Source organism: Zootoca vivipara, chromosome 8 (assembly GCF_965207765.1).
Source record: "Zootoca vivipara chromosome 8, rZooViv2.hap1.1, whole genome shotgun sequence".
In the NCBI taxonomy this organism is placed as follows: Eukaryota; Metazoa; Chordata; class Lepidosauria; order Squamata; family Lacertidae; genus Zootoca; species Zootoca vivipara.
The window spans coordinates 87849146-87874631 of NC_142591.1; the positions used below are offsets into that span (position 1 = coordinate 87849146).

Below are 25486 nucleotides of genomic sequence, written 5' to 3' on the forward strand. Positions count from 1 at the left end.
GAGTCAGACCCTATATATATACAGAGGGGGGTGGGGGTGGGTGGGAATGGGTGATGGGCTGATAGGAGTGGTAAACCTGTGGATGTACCTGTAGATGTACATACACCCGGACAACATCATTACTGGCCCCAACAACATCCAACATGCCATCTCAGGACTATTTAATTGCTCATCTTCTAACATTGTGTATGCCATCAAATGCCAACAGTGCCCTTCAGCTCTCTATATTGGACAAACAGGCCAAAGGATAAATGGACATAAATCTGACATCAGGAATCACAAGACAGAGAAACCAGTAGAACACTTCAATCTCCCAGGACATTCTATACAATATCTCAAAGCAGCTGTTTTATTACAGAAAAATTTCAGGAACAGACTGGAAAGAGAAGTTGCTGAATTGGAACTCATTACCAAGCTTAAAACCATGGAGCCACCTGAGATGAACAAAGACATAGGATTCTTATCTCATTATGCATGATCAAGCTTTATTTAGCACCTCAGCCCTTGCTCCCCCCCCCCCGCAGGACCTATTGCAGTCATCAGCAGTCGTTAACAGCCATCAACAGGTTTACCACTCCTATCAGCCCATCACCCATTCCCACCCACCACCCTCTGTATATACATAAGGGTCTGGCTCTTCTGTTTCAAGTGTATCTGATGAAGTGTGCATGCACACGAAAGCTCATACCAAAATAAAAACTTAGCTGGTCTTTAAGGTGCTACTGAAGGAATTTTTTTATTTTGCTTTGACTCAGACCAACACAGCTACCTACCTGTAACTACAAAATGACTGAGCTTGAGTGATTCCTCTGTGAAGAAGGTTTGCAGCACTAGGGACTTATTAGTTTAGAGAAAAGAAGTTGAGAGTAAGAAGTGGCACAACAGAAGTTTATAAAGGGATGCATCGCATGGGAAAAGTGAAAGAGAAAAGGTTTCCTTTCTGCTCTGCTCTTCATGACAACTGACTGTTTCCTTTCTTTCCTCTCCTTGCAGAGACCCACTTGCCACCCGCAAAGGGAGCAGAAGAGTCACCTGCTTGTGCCAGGAGCGGGAGACTCGGAACAACTGCACAAACAGAATGGAGGCAAGGGGCCCAGGGACACGGGGGCAAGCAGGGTCAGCAGCCATGCCAGGGGGCTACATCTCCCCCAGCAGCTCCTCAGCAGCACCAAAGGCAAACCCACACATCAGGAGCATTGCCGGAGTCTACGTGGAGGCCTCTTCTGGCAAGACGATGAGCCTGAATGAAGCTGTCCAGCATCATTTGCTGCACCCTGATGTTGCATCAGCTCTCTTGGAGGCCCAGGCAGCCACCGGTGGCATCGTTGACCTTGCGGGAAAGCAGCTGGTCTCTGTGGCAGAGGCCCTGGAGATGGGACTGGCAGGGCTGGAGATGAAGGAGAAGCTGCTCTGCGCAGAGCGAGCAGCAACGGGCTTCACAGACCCTTATACAGAGGAGAAGATCTCCCTCTACCAAGCCTTGCAGAAAGAGCTCCTTGGAAGGGAACAAGGCCTGTATCTGCTGGATGCCCAGTTAGCCACCGGGGGCACCATTGAGCCGTCCACTGGTCACCACATCCCTCCGCAAGAGGCTTATGAGAAGGGCTACCTTGATGAGAAACTAAGCAATTTCCTCTCTGACCCTGAGAACGAGGAGGCCAAGGGCTTCCTGGACCCAAACAACAACCAGAAGGTCACCTACATGGAGCTGATGAGAAGGTGCATTTGTGACCACACCAGCGGCCTGCTCTTGCTGCCCCTGAAAATCTCCTTTCCTGGGCTGCGAGGGTCTGTGTGCAGCCATGAGCTCCTGGATGCTGGAATCATTGACTCAGCCATGTTCAAAGCCCTCCATGACGGGGAGCTCACGGCACAGGAAGTGGCGGAGCTGGACTCTGTCCAGGGGTACCTCTCTGGGACAAAGAGCATTGCCGGTGTGGCACTGCTGCACGCCAATGAATGCAAGAGTCTGTACCAGGCCTTAGCGGAGCACCTCCTAGTGCCAGGCACAGCTGTGATTCTCCTGCAGGCTCAGGCTGCGACAGGATGCTTGATAGACCCTGTAAGGAACGAGAAGTTCACGGCTGATGCGGCCATCCGTGCAGGAGTTGTTGGGCCAGAGCTCCACGAGAAACTGTCTTCGGCAGAGAAAGCAGTCACAGGGTACAAAGACCCCTACACTGGCGAGACGGTCTCTCTGTTTCAAGCCATGAAGAAGGGGCTTGTGCCCAGGGACCCTGGCATTTTCCTGCTGGATGCCCAGTTTGCCACTGGAGGCATCGTCGACCCCCACACGCATCACCGGCTTCCTGTGGAGATGGCCTGTCAGCGGGGCCACTTAGACAAGGACACAGAGAGCCTCCTCCGCAACCCCACAGATGAGATCCGTGGGTTCTTTGAGCCCAACTCCAAGGAGAACTTGTCCTATGCAGAACTGCTCTTGAGGTGTGTCACAGATCCAGACACGGGCCTCTGCCTCTTGCCTCTCTCAGGAGGCCATGGAAGGGAGAACTCTTTCATTAACCACAACACAAAGTCCGCTCTGGAGAACGCGGCTGTGTCGGTGTCCTGTGGGAAATTCAAGGGGAAGCAGGTTTCACTCTGGAAGCTCCTCTTCTCAGACTACTTTACAGGACAGCAGAGGACAGACCTCATCCAGCAGTTCCGCTCTGGGCGCCTTTCCACTCGGCAACTGGCTGACAAAGTCTCTCACACTGTCCAGCAAGCCGTGGCCAACTCCAGGGTCACCTTTGAGGGCTTGAGGGACAAGGTGACGCCCGCCCAGCTTCTGAGCTCAGACATCATCAACAAGAATTTGTTTGAGAAGCTGACCCAAGGGGAGACCTTGGCCAAAGATGTCGTCAGCATGGGCACCGTGAAGAAGTATCTGGAAGGGACGGGCAGCATCAGTGGGCTGCTCCTGCCCGACTCCCAGGAGAAGATCAGCATCTACCAAGCGAAGAGGAAAGGCTTCCTGCGGCCAGGGACCTCCCTCATCCTCCTGGAGGCTCAGGCTGCCACAGGATATATCATTGACCCTGCAGCCAACAAGAAATACTCTGTGGACGAGGCCCTGAGGGCCAACGTAATTGGCCCAGATGTTTACGACAAGCTCCTGGCTGCCGAGAAAGCTGTCACTGGCTACAGGGATCCTTACACAGGAGAAAAGATCTCCCTCTTCCAGGCTATGATGAAGGATCTGATCATCAGGGACCATGCCATCCGCCTGCTAGAAGCACAGATAGCGACGGGGGGCATCATCGACCCCATCAACAGCCACCGCCTGCCTGTGGAAGTTGCCTACAAACGGGGCTACTTTGACAAAAAGATGAACCTGATTCTCTCGGACCCCAGTGATGACACCAAGGGCTTCTTTGACCCAAACACCCATGAGAACCTGACCTACTTGCAGCTGAAGGAGAAGTGCATCCTAGAGCCCTCAACCTCCCTCTGCCTCCTGCCACTGAACAGCAAGAAGCCGCGGTTCATTGACGCCACCACCAAGCAAGCGTTCAGGGGCTCCTCGGTCTTTGTGAAATACGGGCGCTTCCGAGGGCAAAGGGTCTCCCTGTGGGATTTGCTGAACTCTGAGTACTTCAGCGAGGGCAAGAGGAGGGAAGTCTTCAACCATTACTGCCTGCGGAAGGTCACTCTGGAGAAAATCCGGCTCATGTTGGAGGAGGAGATGAAGAAATGGGCCTGCATCCAGTTCCCAGCCATAAGGGGTCGCGTCACCGCCTACCACCTGATGGAGATGGGCATAATTGACAGGACCCTCTTTGAAAGTTTGCTGGAGGGAGCTGTGAGCCCAGAGGAGGTTCTGCGCATGGGCTCCGTCCGGAAATACCTCTATGGCACTGGAAGCATTGGAGGCATCGTGCTGCAGCCCTCCAACGAACGAGTGAGTCTCTACGAAGCCATGAAGAGGAACATTGTAGTGCCAGGAGTAGCCGTGCCCTTACTTGAGGCACAAGCAGCCACTGGCTTCATCGTTGACCCAGTGAAGAATAAAAAACTTGGCCTGGATGAGGCTGTGAAGGAAGGCCTTGTTGGCCCCGAGCTCTATGAGAAACTCCAACGGGCAGAAGAGGCTGTCACTGGCTACAAGGATCCTTTCACAGGCCAGAAGATCTCCCTCTTCCAAGCCATGAAGAAGGGCCTTGTGGCTGACAAACAAGCCAGGCAGCTGATGGATGCCCAGCTGTCAACGGGGGGTGTCATTGATCCGCACAGCGGACATTATGTCCCAGTAGAATTTGCCCAGAAGAAAGGTTACTTGGATGAGGACTTCAGCAAAACACTTTCCAACCCAAGCAGTGGTGCCCAAACTTTCAGCACTCTGGACAGAAAGGAGATGGTGAGCTACAGCCAGCTGATAGATCAGTGTCAGAAGGATGAAGCCTCTGGGGTCCACCTGCTCCCTCTGCCGCAAGCAGCTTCTCCTGCCTCCACAGATGAGCAGATCAAGCAGCTCTTCAGGGAGACCTATGTGCAGGGCAAAAGGGCCTCCCTCTGGGAGCTCCTAAACTCTGGCTACTTCACGGAGGAGCAGAGAAGAGACTTCCTGGAGAAGTTTAGGTCTGAGGCAATATCACTACAGCATCTGGTCACCCTTGTCCAGGAACTCATCAAGGAAATGGAACTGAAGGCTCAAACCCAGGTCACTTTCCAAGGCCTGAGAGGTGCGGTTCCCGCAGTCTGGCTTTTGGATACTGGCATCATTTCGGAAAAGATATTCAGAGAGCTGGCTCAGGGCAGGAGGACAGCCAGAGAAGTGTCTGAGATGGACAGCGTGAAGCAATACCTGCAGGGCACTGGCAGCATCGCTGGGGTCTTCCTTCAGGCCTCCAACGAGAAAATGAGCATTTACCAAGCTATGCAGAGGAGCCTCCTTCTCCCCGGCACAGGGGCAACGCTTCTGGAAGCCCAGGCAGCGACGGGATCCATCACGGACCCCGTGACCAACCAGAGGCTTGGAGCAGAAGAGGCCGTCAAAGCTGGCATTGTAGGCGAAGAACTTGTGGAGCAGCTACTGCAGGCTGAGAGGGCCCTGACAGGCTATCCTGACCCCTACTCAGGGAAGCCCATCTCAGTGTATCAGGCAATCCAGAAGGAGCTGATCTCCACCACTGCTGGCATCCCCTTGCTTGAGGCCCAGTTGGCCACTGGAGGGGTCATCGATCCCATCCACCACCACCACCTTCCTCTCCAGGCGGCCTACAAGCACAACTTCTACGATGAGGAAATGCACAAGACCCTTTCTCAGCACACTGACGACACCTGCATCTTCTTTGACCCCAACACACAGGAAAGCCTGACCTACCAGCAGCTGAAAGAGAGGTGTATCCGGGATGCCGAGACAGGACACTTGCTGCTTCCTCTCTCAGAAGAGGCCACTTTCTATGCGGATCGGCAGACCATGGAAGTGCTTAAATCTGTCACCGTCGGTGTCAACATTGGGCGGTTCAAAGGCCAAGAGGCTTCGCTCTGGGACTTACTGAACTCTGAGTACATCACCAACAACAAGCGGAGAGAGCTGGTGGCAGCATACAAAGAGGGGAATGCTGAGATCCTTGATGAGATTGCAGTGGCTGCCTCCAAGATCATCGAAGACACAGAGCAGCAGAGCAAGAGGTTCACTTTCAAGGGCCTACGCAAACAGGTGTCAGCCAGTGACCTCTTCCAGTCGGAGCTCATAGACAAGGAAACTCTGGACGAACTGAGAGAGGGGAAGAAAACTGTCCAGGAAGTCACCCAGATGGATTCAGTCAGCCGATACCTTGAGGGCGGCAACTTCATCGCTGGAGTCCTTCTGCAGCCAAGCCAGGAGAGGCTGAGCATCTACCAGGCCATGCGGCAGAGTCTCCTCCGGCCAGGGGCGGCTCTGGTGCTGCTGGAAGCCCAGGCTGCCACTGGCTTCCTCCTTGACCCAGTGAGGAACAAGAAGTTGTCAGTGGACGAAGCGTTGGCAGGCGGGCTGATTGGAAGAGAGATTTATGAGAAGCTGAAGAGTGCAGAAAAAGCTGTGACAGGATACACACACCCCTACACAAAAGAACAGATCTCCCTCTTTGAGGCCATGAATGAAGGGCTCATTGTGAAAAGCCATGGCATTCGTCTCCTGGAGGCCCAGATAGCCACCGGGGGCATCATTGACCCTGTTCACAGCCACCGCATCCCCGTAGAAGTAGCTTACAAACGAGGTTACTTTGATGAAAAACTGAACCAAATCCTTTTGGACCCCACAGATGATACCAAAGGCTTTTTTGACCCCAACACCCATGAGAATCTCACCTACTTGCAGCTTCTAGAACGTTGCACCCAAGATCCAGAGACTGGACTGTACATGCTGCAAATAGTCAAAAGGGGTGGAATGTACTTTTACATCAACGAGGCAACCAAACAGCTCCTGCGAGCACAACCGATGGAGATGCACATTGGCAGGTACAAAGGCCAAACTGTCTCCATGTGGGACCTCCTTTGCTCCCCATACATTCAAGAACAGAGAAGGAAAGAGCTGGTGCGCCAATACAAGTTTGAGGGTCTGACCCTGGAACAACTCGGCAAAGCCATCACTGCTATCATCGAGGAAACGGAGCAGCAGATGCAGGCGCTCAAGCTGAAGGGACCGAGGGGGGACGTGTCAGCGGCAGAACTCTTCAACTCCGAGATCATTGATAAGAAGACGCTGGATGGGCTTCACCAGGGGCCTTGTGCCCTCCACCAACTTGCCCAGAAGGACTCAGTGAAGCGATACCTGGAGGGAACAGGCTGCATCGCTGGAGTCGTAGTAGCCCAAGGGCAGAAGATGACCATCTATGAAGCCATGAAGAAAGGGACCCTGTCCCCAGAACATGGTCTGATGTTGCTGGAAGCACAGGCTGCCACCGGATTCATCATCGACCCATTGAAGAAGAAAACGTTCTCCGTTGACCAAGCGATCTCTGTGAGGCTTGTGGGTGAAGACCTTCGAGAGAAACTTCTTTCTGCAGAGAAAGCCGTTACTGGCTACACTGACCCTTCCACAGGGAACAAAATATCTCTCTTCCAAGCCATGAAAAAAAGCATCGTAGAGAAAGGACTTGCTCTCAGGCTTCTGGAGGCCCAGATTGCCACTGGTGGCATCATTGACCCTGTGCATGGTCACCGCATCCCTGTGGAGGTGGCTTACAAACGGGAGTGTTTGGATGAGGGCACTTACCTCTGGCTTTCTGATCCAAAATATGCTACCAAAGGATTTGTGGATCCCAACACCCAGGAAAGGATTACCTACGCCCAGCTATTGCACAGGTGCACCAAAGAGACAGGAATGTACCTCCTACAGCTGCTGAGCAAGAGGGACTATTTCTATGTAGATGAAATAACAAAAAATATATTTTCATCCACCAAAGTAAATGTAACACTTGGGAAATTCAGGGGCCAGACTGTGTCTCTGTGGGACCTTCTTTCTTCAAGCTACTTCACTGAAGAGAAGAGGAACGAGCTGATTAAAAAATACAAACTGGAATCTTCTGCTGTTCTGCAGCCCATCACGGATGAAATTCTGAACATAATAAAAAAACACGAAGAAAATAGAAGAGATATATGGTTCCAAGGGCTACGGAAACAAGTAACAGCTTCAGAACTACTGAAAGCAGAAATAATAGGTAAAGAGACACTGAAAAGCCTGGAGGAAGGAAAGCAAACGGCAAAAGACGTGGCCAAGATTGACTCGGTGAAGCGATACCTGGAGGGCACCAGCTGCATTGCCGGAGTGCTTGTGCCGTCCAAGACAGATCCTTCCAAGACTGAGAAGATGAGCATCTACCAGGCCATGTGGAAGAATGTCTTGAGGCCAGGAACTGCTCTGGTGCTGCTGGAGGCACAAGCTGCCACTGGGTTCATCATTGACCCCCTGAAGAATGAGAGACTGTCTGTAAATGAGGCCATCTCTGCCAGGCTGGTGGGTGGGGAAATTCACAACAAGCTCCTTTGTGCTGAGAAAGCTGTCACTGGATATACTGATCCAAACACAGGGAAAAATATATCTCTTTTCCAGGCCATGAAGAAAGATCTGATCATCAAAGAGCACGGGATCCGCCTGCTAGAAGCCCAGATTGCTACAGGGGGCATAATTGACCCAGTCAACAGCCATCGTGTCCCTGTTGAGGTGGCCTACAAACGGGGCTATTTTGATGAGGAAATGAACCAAATTCTCTCAGACCCCACTGATGACACCAAGGGCTTCTTCGACCCCAACACCCACGAGAATCTCACATATATGCAGTTGCTTAAGAGATGTGTTCATGACACAGAAACTGGACTAATGATGCTTCAAATACAGGATCAGACCTCAATTCCCTTCAGTTTGGAGGAAAACATAAAGAAGACTTTGAGGTCTACGACAACAAGAGTAAATGTGGGTCATTTCCAAGGACAGGTGGTTTCCCTTTGGGATCTCCTCTTCTCTAAATACATTACAGAAAATAAAAGCCAAGAGATCATAAGACTGTACAAATCTGGAAAAATAACAATTCAGGAAATGATTGATACATTGATATCAACCATCAAAGAGAAAGAGGAGCAGAGCATTAATCAACAGAGAAAACAAGAACATGACACTGCCCAGCCATCCATCAAAGAGAACTGGCAGAAGACCTTGAAGTCCACGACCCTCCAAATGCCTGCGGGGCCGCAAAGAGGCCAGACAGTCACTGTGTGGGACCTGCTCTTCTCCAACTATATCACGGAAGAAAAGAGGGCAGAGTTCTTGAACTTGTACAAGAGAGGGATGCTACCAATGGACCGGTTGATCCATGTCCTCACCACCCTGGTCACAAAAAAGGAATCCACAAGTAGGAAATTGGACATTAAAGTGAGAAGCCCCAGCAACAATGACTCTGAGCGGGAGGGGGACGGGGAGGAGGAAGATGATGATGATGAAGAGGAGATGGACGCACCAGAACTGGGAGAAAAGGAAGTGGCTCTGAAATCCCGGAAGGTTAAAGTCAGCGCAAGCGCGTTCCACGGAAAGGAGGTGTCCGTGTGGGACGTGCTCCACTCCAAATACATCCCTGAGGAGAAGCAGAAGGAGCTGTTTCAACTCTACAAATCTGGCATCCTCACCATTGACCAAATGGAAACCGTAGTCACCGCCATCGTCAACAAAACAGAGGAGGAGAAAAGGAAGGAAGCATCCCATTCGCCCTCGCCCTCGGGAAGCTGGGAAGAGCCCTTGCGGAATCACACCGTGGTCCTGCATGTCGGTGAGTTCCAGGGGCAAGAAGTCTCCCTGTGGGACCTCCTCTTCTCTCAATACATTCCAGAAGCCCAGAGAGAGGAGCTCTTCACAAAGCACCGGTCAGGAATCCTCAGCATTCAGGAAATTATTATGACACTGGCCCCCCTTCTCACAGAGACAGGAGGAAGCCACGGCGGAGATAGAGAAGGTGCCCGCAGTCCCAGCAGGGAAAGGACTCCGTCCCAAGGAGATCCTGCTGCAGCATCCTCAAGCGAGGAAGAACTGGAAAGTGCCTTGCGGCAGGTGACCGTGGAGGTGCCCTCGGGCGAGTTCCAAGGCCACAGGCAGTCCGCATGGGATCTTCTCTTCTCCAAATACGTGACTGCAGACAAACGGCAGGAACTCCTGGAGAAGTTCCGAGCAGGATCCTTGACCAGCGAGGAGCTCGTCCGAAGGATCACCATCCTCATTGAGGAGATGGAGGAAAAGAGCAACAAGCTGAAATTTTTTGGGCTCAGGAGGCAGGTGACGGCCTCGGAGCTCTTCAACTCGGAAATCATTGACAAGGAAACACTCTCTGAACTCACGCACGGAACCAAAACTGTAGAAGAGGTCACGGAAAGAGATTCGGTGAAGCGATACCTGGAGGGCACCAGCTGCATTGCCGGAGTTCTCGTGCCGTCCCGCTCAGACCCTTCCAAGACAGAGAAGATGACCATCTACCAGGCCATGTGGAAAGGCTTCTTGAGGCCGGGCACCGCCCTGGTGCTGCTGGAGGCACAGGCCGCCACGGGGTTCATCACGGACCCTCTGAAGAACGAGAAGCTCTCTGTCGACGAAGCTGTCTCTGCCGACCTGGTGGGTGCTGAGCTGAAGGACAAGCTTCTCTCTGCAGAGAGAGCCGTGACCGGATACAACGACCCCTACACGGGGAACAAGATCTCCCTTTTCCAGGCCATGAGGAAAGGCCTCATCGTCAAAGATCACGGCATCCGCCTCCTGGAGGCTCAGATCGCCACTGGCGGCATAATCGACCCAGTGCAAAGTCATCGCCTCCCCGTCAACGTAGCATACAAGCGGGGCTTCTTTGACGAGGAAATGAACCGCGTCCTCTCAGATCCCACCGATGACACCAAGGGCTTCTTCGACCCCAACACCCACGAGAACCTCACGTACTTGCAGCTCCGGCACAGGTGTCTCCCTGATCCTGAGACCGGTCTGTTGATGCTCCAAGTGATGGACAAGGGCTCCTTTTCCTTCTATCTGAACGACAGCACCAGGAAGGTCCTGCAGTCTGCCAAGACCAGGGTTGGCGTGGGCCTATTCGAGGGCCAAGATGTCTCCGCCTGGGACCTCCTCTTCTCCAGATACATCTCTCCGCATAAGAGGATGGAGCTGCTGAGGCAATACAAAGCTGGCACCCTAACCCTTGAGGAGATCACCCACAACCTCGTTGCCATCGTTACCGAGACAGAGGAAAGGAACACCAAGCTGACGGGCCACGAACACGCTCCACGTACACCTCAAGCAACATCACCAAAGCGAGACCCTGCCCAGCCATCCTTCGAAGAGAACTGGCAGAAGACCTTGAAGTCCACGACCCTCCAAATGCCTGCGGGGCCGCAAAGAGGCCAGACAGTCACTGTGTGGGAGCTGCTCTTCTCCAACTATATCACGGAAGAAAAGAGGGCAGAGTTCTTGAACTTGTACGAGAGAGGGATGCTACCAATGGACCGGTTGATCCATGTCCTCACCACCCTGGTCACAAAAAAGGAATCCACAAGTAGGAAATTGGACATTAAAGTGAGAAGCCCCGGCAAAAATGACTCTGAGCGGGAGGAGGAGGAGGAGGAAGAGGAAGATGATGATGATGATGAAGAGGAGATGGACGTGCCAGAACTGGGAGAAAAGGAAGTGGCTCTGAAATCCCGGAAGGTTAAAGTCACCGCAAGCGCGTTCCACGGAAAGGAGGTGTCCGTGTGGGACGTGCTCCACTCCAAATACATCCCTGAGGAGAAGCGGAAGGAGCTGCTTCAACTCTACGAATCTGGCACCCTCACCATTGACCAAATGGAAACCGTAGTCACCGCCATCGTCAACAAAACAGAGGAGGAGAAAATGAAGGAAGCATCCCATTCGCCCTCGCCCTCGGGAAGCTGGGAAGGGCCCTTGCGGAATCACACCGTGGTCCTGCATGTCGGTGAGTTCCAGGGGCAAGAAGTCTCCCTGTGGGACCTCCTCTTCTCTCAGTACATTCCAGAAGCCCAGAGAGAGGAGCTCCTCACAAAGTACCAGTCAGGAATCCTCAGCATTCAGGAAATGATCATGACGCTGGCCCCCCTTCTCACAGAGACAGGAGGAAGCCACGGCGGAGATAGAGAAGGTGCCCACAGTCCCAGCAGGGAAAGGACTCCGTCCCAAGGAGATGCTGCTGCTGCTGCTGCTGCTGCTGCTGCTGCTGCATCCTCGCGCGAGGAAGAACTGGAAAGTGCCTTGCGGCGGGTGACCGTAGAGGTGCCCTCGGGCGAGTTCCAAGGCCACAGGCAGTCCGCATGGGAGCTTCTCTTCTCCAAATACGTGACCGCAGACAAACGGCAGGAACTCCTGGAGAAGTTCCGAGCAGGATCCTTGACCAGCGAGGAGCTCGTCCGAAGAATCACCATCCTCATTGAGGAGATGGAGGAAAAGAGCAACAAGCTGAAATTCTCGGGGCTCAGGAGGCAGGTGACGGCCTCGGAGCTCTTCAACTCGGAAATCATTGACAAGGAAACACTCTCTGAACTCACGCACGGAACCAAAACTGTAGAAGAGGTCACGGAAAGAGATTCGGTGAAGCGATACCTGGAGGGCACCAGCTGCATTGCCGGAGTTCTGGTGCCGTCCCGCTCAGACCCTTCCAAGACAGAGAAGATGACCATCTACCAGGCCATGTGGAAAGGCTTCTTGAGGCCGGGCACCGCCCTGGTGCTGCTGGAGGCACAGGCCGCCACGGGGTTCATCACGGACCCTCTGAAGAACGAGAAGCTCTCTGTCGACGAAGCTGTCTCTGCCGAGCTGGTGGGTGCTGAGCTGAAGGACAAGCTTCTCTCTGCAGAGAGAGCCGTGACCGGATACAACGACCCCTACACGGGGAACAAGATCTCCCTTTTCCAGGCCATGAGGAAAGGCCTCATCGTCAAAGATCACGGCATCCGCCTCCTGGAGGCTCAGATCGCCACTGGCGGCATAATCGACCCAGTGCAAAGTCATCGCCTCCCCGTCAACGTAGCATACAAGCGGGGCTTCTTTGACGAGGAAATGAACCGCGTCCTCTCAGATCCCACCGATGACACCAAGGGCTTCTTCGACCCCAACACCCACGAGAACCTCACGTACTTGCAGCTCCGGCACAGGTGTCTCCCTGATCCTGAGACCGGTCTGTTGATGCTCCAAGTGATGGACAAGGGCTCCTTTTCCTTCTATCTGAACGACAGCACCAGGAAGGTCCTGCAGTCTGCCAAGACCAGGGTTGGCGTGGGCCTATTCGAGGGCCAAGATGTCTCCGCCTGGGACCTCCTCTTCTCCAGATACATCTCTCCGCATAAGAGGATGGAGCTGCTGAGGCAATACAAAGCTGGCACCCTAACCCTTGAGGAGATCACCCACAACCTCGTTGCCATCGTTACCGAGACAGAGGAAAGGAACACCAAGCTGACGGGCCACGAACACGCTCCACGTACACCTCAAGCAACATCACCAAAGCGAGACCCGGCCCAGCCATCCTTCGAAGAGAAGACCTTGAAGTCCACGACCCTCCAAATGCCTGCGGGGCCGCAAAGAGGCCAGACAGTCACTGTGTGGGACCTGCTCTTCTCCAACTATATCACGGAAGAAAAGAGGGCCGAGTTCTTGAACTTGTACGAGAGAGGGATGCTACCAATGGACCGGTTGATCCATGTCCTCACCACCCTGGTCACAAAAAAGGAATCCACAAGTAGGAAATTGGACATTAAAATGAGAAGCCCCAGCAAAAATGACCCTGAGCGGGAGGGGGAGGAGGAGGTGGAGGAAGATGATGATGATGAAGATGATGAAGAGGAGATGGACGCACCAGAACTGGGAGAAAAGGAAGTGGCTCTGAAATCCCGGAAGGTTAAAGTCACCGCAAGCGCGTTCCACGGAAAGGAGGTGTCCGTGTGGGACGTGCTCCACTCCAAATACATCCCTGAGGAGAAGCGGAAGGAGCTGCTTCAACTATATAAATCTGGCATCCTCACCATTGACCAAATGGAAACCGTAGTCACCGCCATCGTCAACAAAACAGAGGAGGAGAAAAGGAAGGAAGCATCCCATTCGCCCTCGGGAAGCTGGGAAGAGCACTTGCGGAATCACACCGTGGTCCTGCATGTCGGTGAGTTCCAGGGGCAAGAAGTCTCCCTGTGGGACCTGCTCTTCTCTCAGTACATTCCAGAAGCCCAGAGAGAGGAGCTCCTCACAAAATACCGGTCAGGAATCCTCAGCATTCAGGAAATAATTGATACATTGATATCAACCATCAAAGAGAAAGAGGAGCAGAGCATTAATCAACAGAGAAAACTAGAACATGACACTGCCCACCCATCCATCAAAGAGAACTGGCAGAAGACCTTGAAGTCCACGACCCTCCAAATGCCTGCGGGGCCGCAAAGAGGCCAGACAGTCACTGTGTGGGACCTGCTCTTCTCCAACTATATCACGGAAGAAAAGAGGGCAGAGTTCTTGAACTTGTACAAGAGAGGAATGCTACCAATGGACCGGTTCATCCATGTCCTCACCACCCTGGTCACAAAAAAGGAATCCACAAGTAGGAAATTGGACATTAAAGTGAGAAGCCCCGGCAAAAATGACTCTGAGCGGGAGGAGGAGGAGGAGGAAGAAGAAGATGATGATGATGAAGAGGATGAAGAGGAGATGGACGCGCCAGAACTGGGAGAAAAGGAAGTGGCTCTGAAATCCCGGAAGGTTAAAGTCACCGCAAGCGCGTTCCATGGAAAGGAGGTGTCCGTGTGGGACGTGCTCCACTCCAAATACATCCCTGAGGAGAAGCGGAAGGAGCTGCTTCAACTCTACAAATCTGGCACCCTCACCATTGACCAAATGGAAACCGTAGTCACCGCCATCGTCAACAAAACAGAGGAGGAGAAAAGGAAGGAAGCATCCCATTCGCCCTCGGGAAGCTGGGAAGAGCCCTTGCGGAATCACACCGTGGTCCTGCATGTCGGTGAGTTCCAGGGGCAAGAAGTCTCCCTGTGGGACCTCCTCTTCTCTCAGTACATTCCGGAAGCCCAGAGAGAGGAGCTCTTCACAAAGTACCGGTCAGGAATCCTCAGCATTCAGGAAATGATCATGACGCTGGCCCCCCTTCTCACAGAGACAGGAGGAAGCCACGGCGGAGATAGAGAAGGTGCCCGCAGTCCCAGCAGGGAAAGGACTCCGTCCCAAGGAGATGCTGCTGCAGCATCCTCAAGCGAGGAAGAACTGGAAAGTGCCTTGCGGCGGGTGACCGTGGAGGTGCCCTCGGGCGAGTTCCAAGGCCACAGGCAGTCCGCATGGGATCTTCTCTTCTCCAAATACGTGACCGCAGACAAACGGCAGGAACTCCTGGAGAAGTTCCGAGCAGGATCCTTGACCAGCGAGGAGCTCGTCCGAAGAATCACCATCCTCATTGAGGAGATGGAGGAAAAGAGCAACAAGCTGAAATTCTCGGGGCTCAGGAGGCAGGTGACGGCCTCGGAGCTCTTCAACTCAGAAATCATTGACAAGGAAACACTCTCTGAACTCACGCACGGAACCAAAACTGTAGAAGAGGTCACGGAAAGAGATTCGGTGAAGCGATACCTGGAGGGCACCAGCTGCATTGCCGGAGTTCTCGTGCCGTCCCGCTCAGACCCTTCCAAGACAGAGAAGATGACCATCTACCAGGCCATGTGGAAAGGCTTCTTGAGGCCGGGCACCGCCCTGGTGCTGCTGGAGGCACAGGCCGCCACGGGGTTCATCACGGACCCTCTGAAGAACGAGAAGCTCTCTGTCGACGAAGCTGTCTCTGCCGACCTGGTGGGTGCTGAGCTGAAGGACAAGCTTCTCTCTGCAGAGAGAGCCGTGACCGGATACAACGACCCCTACACGGGGAACAAGATCTCCCTTTTCCAGGCCATGAAGAAAGGCCTCATCGTCAAAGATCACGGCATCCGCCTCCTGGAGGCTCAGATCGCCACTGGCGGCATAATCGACCCAGTGCAAAGTCATCGCCTCCCCGTCAACGTAGCATACAAGCGGGGCTTCTTTGACGAGGAAATGAACCGCGTCCTCTCAGATCCCACCGATGACACCAAGGGCTTCTTCGACCCCAACACCCACGAGAACCTCACGTACTTGCAGCTCCGGCACAGGTGTCTCCCTGATCCTGAGACCGGTCTGTTGATGCTCCAAGTGATGGACAAGGGCTCCTTTTCCTTCTATCTGAACGACAGCACAAGGAAGGCCCTGCAATCCGCCAAGACCAGGGTTGGCGTGGGCCTATTCGAGGGCCAAGATGTCTCCGCCTGGGACCTCCTCTTCTCCAGATACATCTCTCCGCATAAGAGGATGGAGCTGCTGAGGCAGTACAAAGCTGGCACCCTAACCCTTGAGGAGATCACCCACAACCTCGTTGCCATCGTTACCGAGACAGAGGAAAGGAACACCAAGCTGACGGGCCACGAACACGCTCCACGTACACCTCAAGCAACATCACCAAAGCGAGACCCTGCCCAGCCATCCTTCGAAGAGAACTGGCAGAAGACCTTGAAGTCCACGACCCTCCAAATGCCTGCGGGGCCGCAAAGAGGCCAGACAGTCACTGTGTGGGACCTGCTCTTCTCCAACTATATCACGGAAGAAAAGAGGGCAGAGTTCTTGAACTTGTACAAGAGAGGGATGCTACCAATGGACCGGTTGATCCATGTCCTCACCACCCTGGTCACAAAAAAGGAATCCACAAGTAGGAAATTGGACATTAAAGTGAGAAGCCCCAGCAACAATGACCCTCAGCGGGAGGGGGAGGAGGAGGAAGATGATGATGATGATGAAGATGATGAAGAGGAGATGGACACGCCAGAACTGGGAGAAAAGGAAGTGGCTCTGAAATCCCGGAAGGTTAAAGTCACCGCAAGCGCGTTCCATGGAAAGGAGGTGTCCGTGTGGGACGTGCTCCACTCCAAATACATCCCTGAGGAGAAGCGGAAGGAGCTGCTTCAACTCTACAAATCTGGCACCCTCACCATTGACCAAATGGAAACCGTAGTCACTGCCATCGTCAACAAAACAGAGGAGGAGAAAATGAAGGAAGCATCCCATTCGCCCTCGCCCTCGGGAAGCTGGGAAGGGCCCTTGCGGAATCACACCGTGGTCCTGCATGTCGGTGAGTTCCAGGGGCAAGAAGTCTCCCTGTGGGACCTCCTCTTCTCTCAGTACATTCCAGAAGCCCAGAGAGAGGAGCTCCTCACAAAGTACCGGTCAGGAATCCTCAGCATTCAGGAAATGATCATGACGCTGGCCCCCCTTCTCACAGAGACAGGAGGAAGCCACAGCGGAGATAGAGAAGGTGCCCGCAGTCCCAGCAGGGAAAGGACTCCGTCCCAAGGAGATGCTGCTGCAGCATCCTCAAGCGAGGAAGAACTGGAAAGTGCCTTGCGGCGGGTGACCGTGGAGGTGCCCTCGGGCGAGTTCCAAGGCCACAGGCAGTCCGCATGGGATCTTCTCTTCTCCAAATACGTGACCGCAGACAAACGGCAGGAACTCCTGGAGAAGTTCCGAGCAGGATCCTTGACCAGCAAGGAGCTCGTCCGAAGGATCACCATCCTCATTGAGGAGATGGAGGAAAAGAGCAACAAGCTGAAATTTTCTGGGCTCAGGAGGCAGGTGACGGCCTCGGAGCTCTTCAACTCGGAAATCATTGACAAGGAAACACTCTCTGAACTCACGCACGGAACCAAAACTGTAGAAGAGGTCACGGAAAGAGATTCGGTGAAGCGATACCTGGAGGGCACCAGCTGCATTGCCGGAGTTCTGGTGCCGTCCCGCTCAGACCCTTCCAAGACAGAGAAGATGACCATCTACCAGGCCATGTGGAAAGGCTTCTTGAGGCCGGGCACCGCCCTGGTGCTGCTGGAGGCACAGGCCGCCACGGGGTTCATCACGGACCCTCTGAAGAACGAGAAGCTCTCTGTCGACGAAGCTGTCTCTGCCGAGCTGGTGGGTGCTGAGCTGAAGGACAAGCTTCTCTCTGCAGAGAGAGCCGTGACCGGATACAACGACCCCTACACGGGGAACAAGATCTCCCTTTTCCAGGCCATGAAGAAAGGCCTCATCGTCAAAGATCACGGCATCCGCCTCCTGGAGGCTCAGATCGCCACTGGCGGCATAATCGACCCAGTGCAAAGTCATCGCCTCCCCGTCAACGTAGCATACAAGCGGGGTTTCTTTGACGAGGAAATGAACCGCGTCCTCTCAGATCCCACCGATGACACCAAGGGCTTCTTCGACCCCAACACCCACGAGAACCTCACGTACTTGCAGCTCCGGCACAGGTGTCTCCCTGATCCTGAGACTGGTCTGTTGATGCTCCAAGTGATGGACAAGGGCTCCTTTTCCTTCTATCTGAATGACAGCACCAGGAAGGCCCTGCAGTCTGCCAAGACCAGGGTTGGCATGGGCCTATTCGAGGGCCAAGATGTCTCTGCCTGGGACCTCCTCTTCTCCAGATACATCTCTCCGCATAAGAGGATGGAGCTGCTGAGGCAGTACAAAGCTGGCACCCTAACCCTTGAGGAGATCACCCACAACCTCGTTGCCATCGTTACCGAGACAGAGGAAAGGAACACCAAGCTGACGGGCCATGAAAACGCTCCACGTACACCTCAAGCAACATCACCAAAGCGAGACCCGGCCCAGACATCCTTCGAAGAGAACTGGCAGAAGACCTTGAAGTCCACGACCCTCCAAATGCCTGCTGGGCCGCAAAGAGGCCAGACAGTCACTGTGTGGGACCTGCTCTTCTCCAACTATATCACGGAAGAAAAGAGGGCAGAGTTCTTGAGCTTGTACAAGAGAGGGATGCTACCAATGGACCGGTTGATCCATGTCCTCACCACCCTGGTCACAAAAAAGGAATCCACAAGTAGGAAATTGGACATTAAAGTGAGAAGCCCCAGCAAAAATGACTCTGAGCGGGCGGAGGAGGAGGAAGATGATGATGATGAAGCTGAGGAGGAGGAGATGGACGCGCCAGAACTGGGAGAAAAGGAAGTGGCTCTGAAATCCCGGAAGGTTAAAGTCAACGCAAGCGCGTTCCACGGAAAGGAGGTGTCCGTGTGGGACGTGCTCCACTCCAAATACATCCCTGAGGAGAAGCGGAAGGAGCTGCTTCAACTATATAAATCTGGCATCCTCACCATTGACCAAATGGAAACCGTAGTCACCGCCATCGTCAACAAAACAGAGGAGGAGAAAATGAAGGAAGCATCCCCTTCGCCCTCGGGAAGCTGGGAAGAGCCCTTGCAGAATCACACCGTGGTCCTGCATGTCGGTGAGTTCCAGGGGCAAGAAGTCTCCCTGTGGGACCTCCTCTTCTCTCAGTACATCTCAGAGGGCAAAAGAGAAGAGCTTCTAAGCATATATAGAAATTGTCAACTAACTCCTGAGGAATTGGCAGCTGTTCTTTCTACTCTTATTACTGAAATGTCAGAGCAACGCCATAAACCTTATGCAGATAATCTCTCATCTGCTGACATAGCTTCATCTGGGACAGAAGAAGCATCACTTCTGGAATGGGAAGAAAAGGAAAAAGCTCTAAAATCCCGAATGGTGGAGGTCACCATAGGTGAGTTCCGTGGACGGAAGCTTTCTGTGTGGGACATCCTTCACTCCAAGTACATCCCTGAGGAGAAGCAGGAGGAGTTGTTGAAGCTGTACAGATCAGGGGTCCTCACCACTGACCAAGTCGAAACTGTTGCCACCTCCATTGTCACTAAAACTGAGGAGCATCCGGAGAGGACTTCACATCTTAGCAGTGATGCAATTGAGCAAAAGGATATTGAAGCTCCAGAGTCATCATACTATGACCTTCTCCAGCACACCTTGCGCCTTAAAAATATCGATGTCACCATACGAGAAATCCATGATCAAAAGGCTTCCGTCTGGGATCCTTTCTTTTCACGGTTTGTCTCCAATATCAGGAAAGAGGAGATTGTACACAGACATGGAGCACCAACCGTAAGCGTTAAAGAAAGTATTCAAAGCATCACTACACTTATTACACAACCCACAATGGGTAGTGGCACACCATGCAGAAGTGAGGAAATTCCCATGGAAGACATTAAACCACCCAGGACACTTGACGCTTCTCAGGCAGAAGACCAAGAGAGAACGCAGGATGCTTTGAAATCCAGACTGGTCAACGTATCCATTGGTCAATTTCATGAGCCCCATGTATCATTGTGGGATCTGCTCCATTCTCATTATATCCCCGAGGAGAAACGGAAGGAGCTGCTGCAACTGTACCAGTCTGGCATCCTCACCATTGACCAAATGGAAACCGTCGTGACTTCTATCATCAACAGAACAGAGGAGGAGAAAGTCACTGACCCTGGATGTGTTGCAAGTCCAAAACAAGAGACACGATTGCCAGACAGAGCTGAGAACATTTGCCTCTCCCCTTCCTCTTCTTTGGAAAACATGCTACGCTCTGAGAGTTTTGTGGTACCAGTTGGAGAGTTCAAAGGGCAGATGGTGTCTTGCTGGAATCTTCTCTTCTCCAAATACATCTCAGAGGAGAAGAAGCAGGAACTTCTAAACAAATGTGAAGCCAAAGCGCTCTCTGTGCAGGAACTAATTGGCATTCTCACCAGCATCATCACCGAAATGGAAAAGCGTGACAGAGATCAGCCAGCAAGTGCGGAGGGCAGCCTCGCGGAGGAACACGCCAATTCACATGCACGGCAGCAGCAGCTGAGGAAATCCTTGAGGACAACTATGGTCCACGTGACTGCAGGAGAGTACAAGGGGCAAAAGGTTTGTGTGCTGGATCTTCTGTTTTCTAAGTATGTCCCTCAAGATAAAAGGCAAGAGTTCCTTGAATTGTACAGAGCAGGGACATTGCCCATTCAAGAAATGATAACCACGATCACTGCCATGATTGATGAGGTTGAAAGCAAACGTGGGAAGCACAACACAAACAGAAAAACGTCCTGCAGAAAAGGGAAAGTATGTTGGAAAGACCAGGGTGCCCACTTATAGCCAAGTGAGTCATCAAAGCCTGGTGGTTCATTCGGCTCTCTCTAACCAAAGGCTGCCCGCCCCGCCCCCCAGCATCCATCCTTAACCAACATTCTCCTTCACAAGAACACCACGGATGGGCCCTGTCAGCAGGAAGCTGTTCATCTGCTGTGAACTTTTGAGAGAGTTCTTAATGTTTCTCACTGTTCTCTACCACTGCATTTGCACACTGGTGGGGGCCTGGGGCACTTCTTGTTTTGAGCATCTGGAAATGAATACTTGATTTCCACACCCATCCATTTTTTGGTCAAGTGCTGCTTTTTCCTTGTAGATTGTGGGGAACATAGGAAACTTAGCTTCCATTTTCACTGATCTTTGTTTATTCCAAACCTGGGGTTGCAACAACCGCCCTGGAGACATCGCAAGGGGGCTGGAACTGTGAGCCCAGGTCCAAAGGCCCTTCCATTCTGTGATGGGTTCCAGAGCAGGTGATATGAACGCTTCATGAGAAAGGATGGAAGGGTGTCACAGAGCAACTACTCAGCTTGACTGTTTCTACTAACAATAAAAGGCAACTTAAAAACTCTGTAGGATTATGTGACTGCATTGATAAGATAAGATATCTTTATTGTCATTGTCCCCTTGCGGGAACAACGAAATTACTCTGCATTGACTGCATTAACATTTAGATCCATTGTTTCTAGATCTCCTAAGGATTGGCAGTTTCATTCATTCATTCATTCATTCCAAAATTTAGTATTTATAGGCAAAGTCCTCCTCCCAATATAGCTTACATAAAACATTTAAAACATGAAATAAGTCTTAAATATACATAGAAACAACCCAATTAAAACCAGCAGCAGTTAAAACAATATATAGCCCAGCTCACAGTGTGCTTAACGAAAAGCTGGCTGAAACATTTTAAGACCTGTTTGAAAGCTCATGGACCTTTCCTCGTCCATTGCCTGTCTCTGTTGCCCCCTAGGCCGATGGGTCTTGTTAACGGAAATCTGAGGGCTCTTTTAGACAAAACAAGACTCCAGCCAAGAATATCAGAGCAAAACAGCAGCCAGTAGGCTTGGTCTTTATCAAAGAAAAATACTGTTACGACAGAGCCCCACCTGCAACAAGGTGAAGCAAGATGGAGACTCAGAACAAAAGAGAACCTCCACTTTGTTATCAGTTTTCCCATCACCAAGAAACACCGCCAAAATACATCATTCCTACATCACAGCTACATAATCAATACCTCACAAAAAGAGAGGGTTCAAGGTAGAAATCTGAGCACCTTTGACACCCCTCCTAGTCCTCCTTTGACCCCTCCCAGGTGTGAATTCCTAAACACAAAAAGAAATTAACAGTTTCCTAAGAGTTGATCACTGTCTTTTGTTCGGAGGAGTCTTCCATTGTGAATGAGATGGCTAGCAGTCTGGCACCATTGATGGGGAAATGTCCAGTTGGCAGAGCCTTCTGCCTACGTGTCATAAGGCTTAGAGGATTATGGCTCCCAAGTCCCCCTTTCGATAGTCATGTGGAAATGTGTGTGTGTGATTCAGTGGGGTGAGGGGAAATTCCTACAACAGTTCCCCCTTCGGGGATAAGATTGCAATGGTGGCTACCGTACAATCCTTTTCTCCGCACAATTTAATGTGTTAAATAATAACCTGCTTTCCAACCTACCAGATGTGTGGGTCTATGTGAACCTGGAATGGACTTGCACGTCATGCTTCTTAAGGCCATTCGCAAGTGTAGCAGTGTACATAACTGGACATAGGATATCACATAAAAATAATACATATTGCATTTTGTTAGTACAGTGGTACCTCGGTTTATGAACACAATTGGTTCCGGAAGTCTGTTCATAAACTGAAGCGTTCATAAACTGAAGCGAACTTTCCCATTGAAAGTAATGGAAAGTGGATTAATCCATTCCAGACGGTCCGCGGAGTAACCGTTCATAAACTGAAGCGAACTTTTCCATTGAAAGTAATGGAAAGTGGATTAATCCGTTCCAGACGGGTCCGCGAAGTACTTAAACTGAAGCGTTCATAAACTGAAACATGGGTGTAATTGGTTCCGGCAGTCTGTTCATAAACTGAAGCGTTCATAAACTGAAGCGAACTTTCCCATTAAAAGTAATGGAAAGTGAATTAATCCGTTCCAGATGGGTCCGTGGTGTTCATAAACCAAAAATTCATAAACCGAGGTGTTCATAAACCGAGGTTCCACTGTAAAATTACTTGTGACATTCTAGCACTTTGGGATAAGCATTTTCTCAATAGTGGTCTATGCTTTACATTTATCAGGAAGGTTCAGCAATGATTGAAAAATGCATTCTGCTTTGTTTCTGCCTTTTTGTGTGTTCTCAGGTGTCAAAGCTAGTTTTCTGGTCCCACACCTCCAACATACTCACAGCAACAACTCCTGGCGAAATCCCCTTAGGGCTTTTCTTTTGACCATGTCGCCTTGTCCCTGGCATAAGTTTGGACATGTCCTGAGAGAAATGCCTTTATGGGATTGCATCATTATTTTTGGCGTTGGTCTTGCACTCTAGGAAAGTTGCTCAGTTGTTCTGAGGGGATCAGAGAAAGTTCATTGCACCTGGGATACATGGCCAATCAGAACTGAGCCAAATTAGAATTTAGATAGCACCACGGTTTGGTTTTCAACTTTTCAAACCAATCCGTAAAAAAAACATTCTAAGAAGGGCACTTGTCCAAATAGGTTGATTTAATTGTATAAGGAATCATTCCTGGTAAATCAAGGCATATATCTTGTATCTGCTGTTTCATGGATCCTGAAACTACTCTTTGGTAAAACAAATTAAAACAATCTAAAATGTATAGAGAAGGTTGGGACATGGAAATGTGGTCATAAATTGATGTAACTTAAATACTGGACTACGCAATCCCCCCTCATCAGTCCCCCACCCCCCTTTGTGGAAGTAACACACTATCAGACACATTTCAGCATTCCTACATAATAACACATAATACTCAAAACATACAAATTATTAATTATACACCAGTTGTATATCTTGAGGCAGTCATGTGATCATGAGACAAACTTTTCAACAACAGTTTCCCCCCTTCCTTCCCCCGTCCCCTTTTGTCCCAACGTCCATTATGGAAACAATGGCTGTGCCTCTTCTCATGGTGTTCAGCTGCTGAAGAGTTAGGCTGTAGGTTCATTGTCCAATCTTCAGAAATACATCCTTTGAAGAGATAGCCTGCAGGGGGACAAGAGTGCTTGGGATTAAAAAAAAAAAAACAGGAGGGAAGGAGGTAAAAGCCAGGGCGGGAAAAATCTCCAAGAGTTTTTTGGGGGAGGTACAAACAGTAAAAAATCTTAGCAAGTTAAGCATTTTATTCATTTCAAGTATTATTATCACATTTCTATATAATTGTTACTGTTATTATATGCTAAAATAGAAAAAAAGAAACCACATAAAAAGAAAATGAAAATGAAAAAAGATAGATTACCAGTTAAACAGTTTTTTTTCAGATAAAATAAATGCACTTGACACAAAGACAGCGGATTTTAAAAAAAGAATTATTAACTAATACACAGATATTATCAGAACCATACAGATTACTATTGGACTGGAACCTTATTCCAGATGTGATGGACAAGTCCACAAAGTAAAAATAACAAAAACAAAACAAACCATAGCAAAATAGTGGAAATGAGTTAATACCAACAAAAGATGAGTGGCAACTTAGAAGTTGTGCAGGCACCTCGAACTAGCCATGATGACAGAATTAATAAGACATTTCAGGTAACAAAAGGGAATGGGTTTGCTTAAAACTACCTGATAAAATATGATTCCAAAACGATACTTGGTTGTGGTTAGATTAATTTCAGACATAATGTAAAAGAAAACTTATTAAATAAAAGAAACAGATTATTTGTTATTTAAAAGAAAAGTTCAAGCCACAAAGAAATGGAGGGGAGTCGGCTTCCTGCCCAGAGCCTTATAATCACTTTTGATCTTCTGGAGGCTATGGCTAGCAGTGTCATTGGTGCCCACATGGACCAAAAGGAAGGGCTATTTGTCAGTGGGTTTTTGATTCCTTGCAGCCGTTCTGTTACATCTTGGATCTTTGACCCGGGGAGACAGCACACCTTTCGAGACGTCTTATCAGGCCCACAGATCACTGCTTCTGTACCCCTCAGTAGGGAATCCCCTATCACCACCACACGCCTCCTTGGTCATGGCTTGGTCATGATTCTTGGTCATTGATTTCTAGTTTTGCATTTCAGGGGGTGGGGAAGACACTGGTTGTCACTAAAAGAAGCTTTCCAGCACAGGCATGAGGGAAAACGTGGCTCAGAGGCATGGAGAGTTACGGAGCCTCATAATCTGTTTCACTTAATCACAGGTTCCCTCTTTGTCCACACATGTCTTCTGTGGTTTCTTGGTGGTTTTGCTGCCATTCTGTGCAAAATTCATGAAGCTCCTTGATAATCCATGCCTTGAAACAATGTTTTTTTTATGGAGGGTTCAGTCCCAAAGGCATATGTAGGTGTGGGTGGCAATGGGGAAACCCAGATGGGCAGGGAATAATAATAATAATAATAATAATAATAATAATAATAATAATAATAATAATAATAATAATATGCCATCTGAAATCCTGGAGAGCTGCTGCCAGGCTGTGTGGGCAACATTGAGCTGGAGGAACCAAGGGTCTGACTCGCTGGAGCAAGCCCTGAAGGGGTCTCCACCCAGCTCCCGCTCACCCCTCAAATCAGGAGCACATAGCAGCCTGCAGGCTGTGAATCCAGAAACTGCTATGCAGAGGCACTTGCCGCCTCCAGCTGTGGAGAGAAATCATAAAGCTGGGAGGGACCCCCCAAGAGTCATCTACCCCAAGGTCAGGACCGTCTTAATCTCTCCGGCGCCCTCCCGCCCCATTGCCCAGTGCGGCGGGCAGGCAGGCAGGCACAGCACGATCTCTCCGGCGCCCTCCCGCCCCGTTGCCCAGCGCAGTG

General features: G+C 50.9%; 1 protein-coding gene across 2 annotated transcripts in view; it reads left to right on the top strand.

Annotated features, from left to right (window-relative positions):
• EPPK1 (epiplakin 1) overlaps window positions 1–24417 on the top strand; it is a 39068-nt gene extending 14651 nt beyond the window's left edge. For both annotated transcript variants that reach the window (XM_035124476.3, XM_060278198.2), the window contains exon 2: window positions 994–24417. In XM_035124476.3, the coding sequence (XP_034980367.3) occupies window positions 1079–20512 (19434 nt within the window). In that variant the 5' untranslated portion in view covers window positions 994–1078 and the 3' untranslated portion in view covers window positions 20513–24417. The remainder of the gene's footprint in view (window positions 1–993) is intronic.
• The last annotated feature ends 1069 nt before the right edge of the window (window positions 24418–25486 follow it).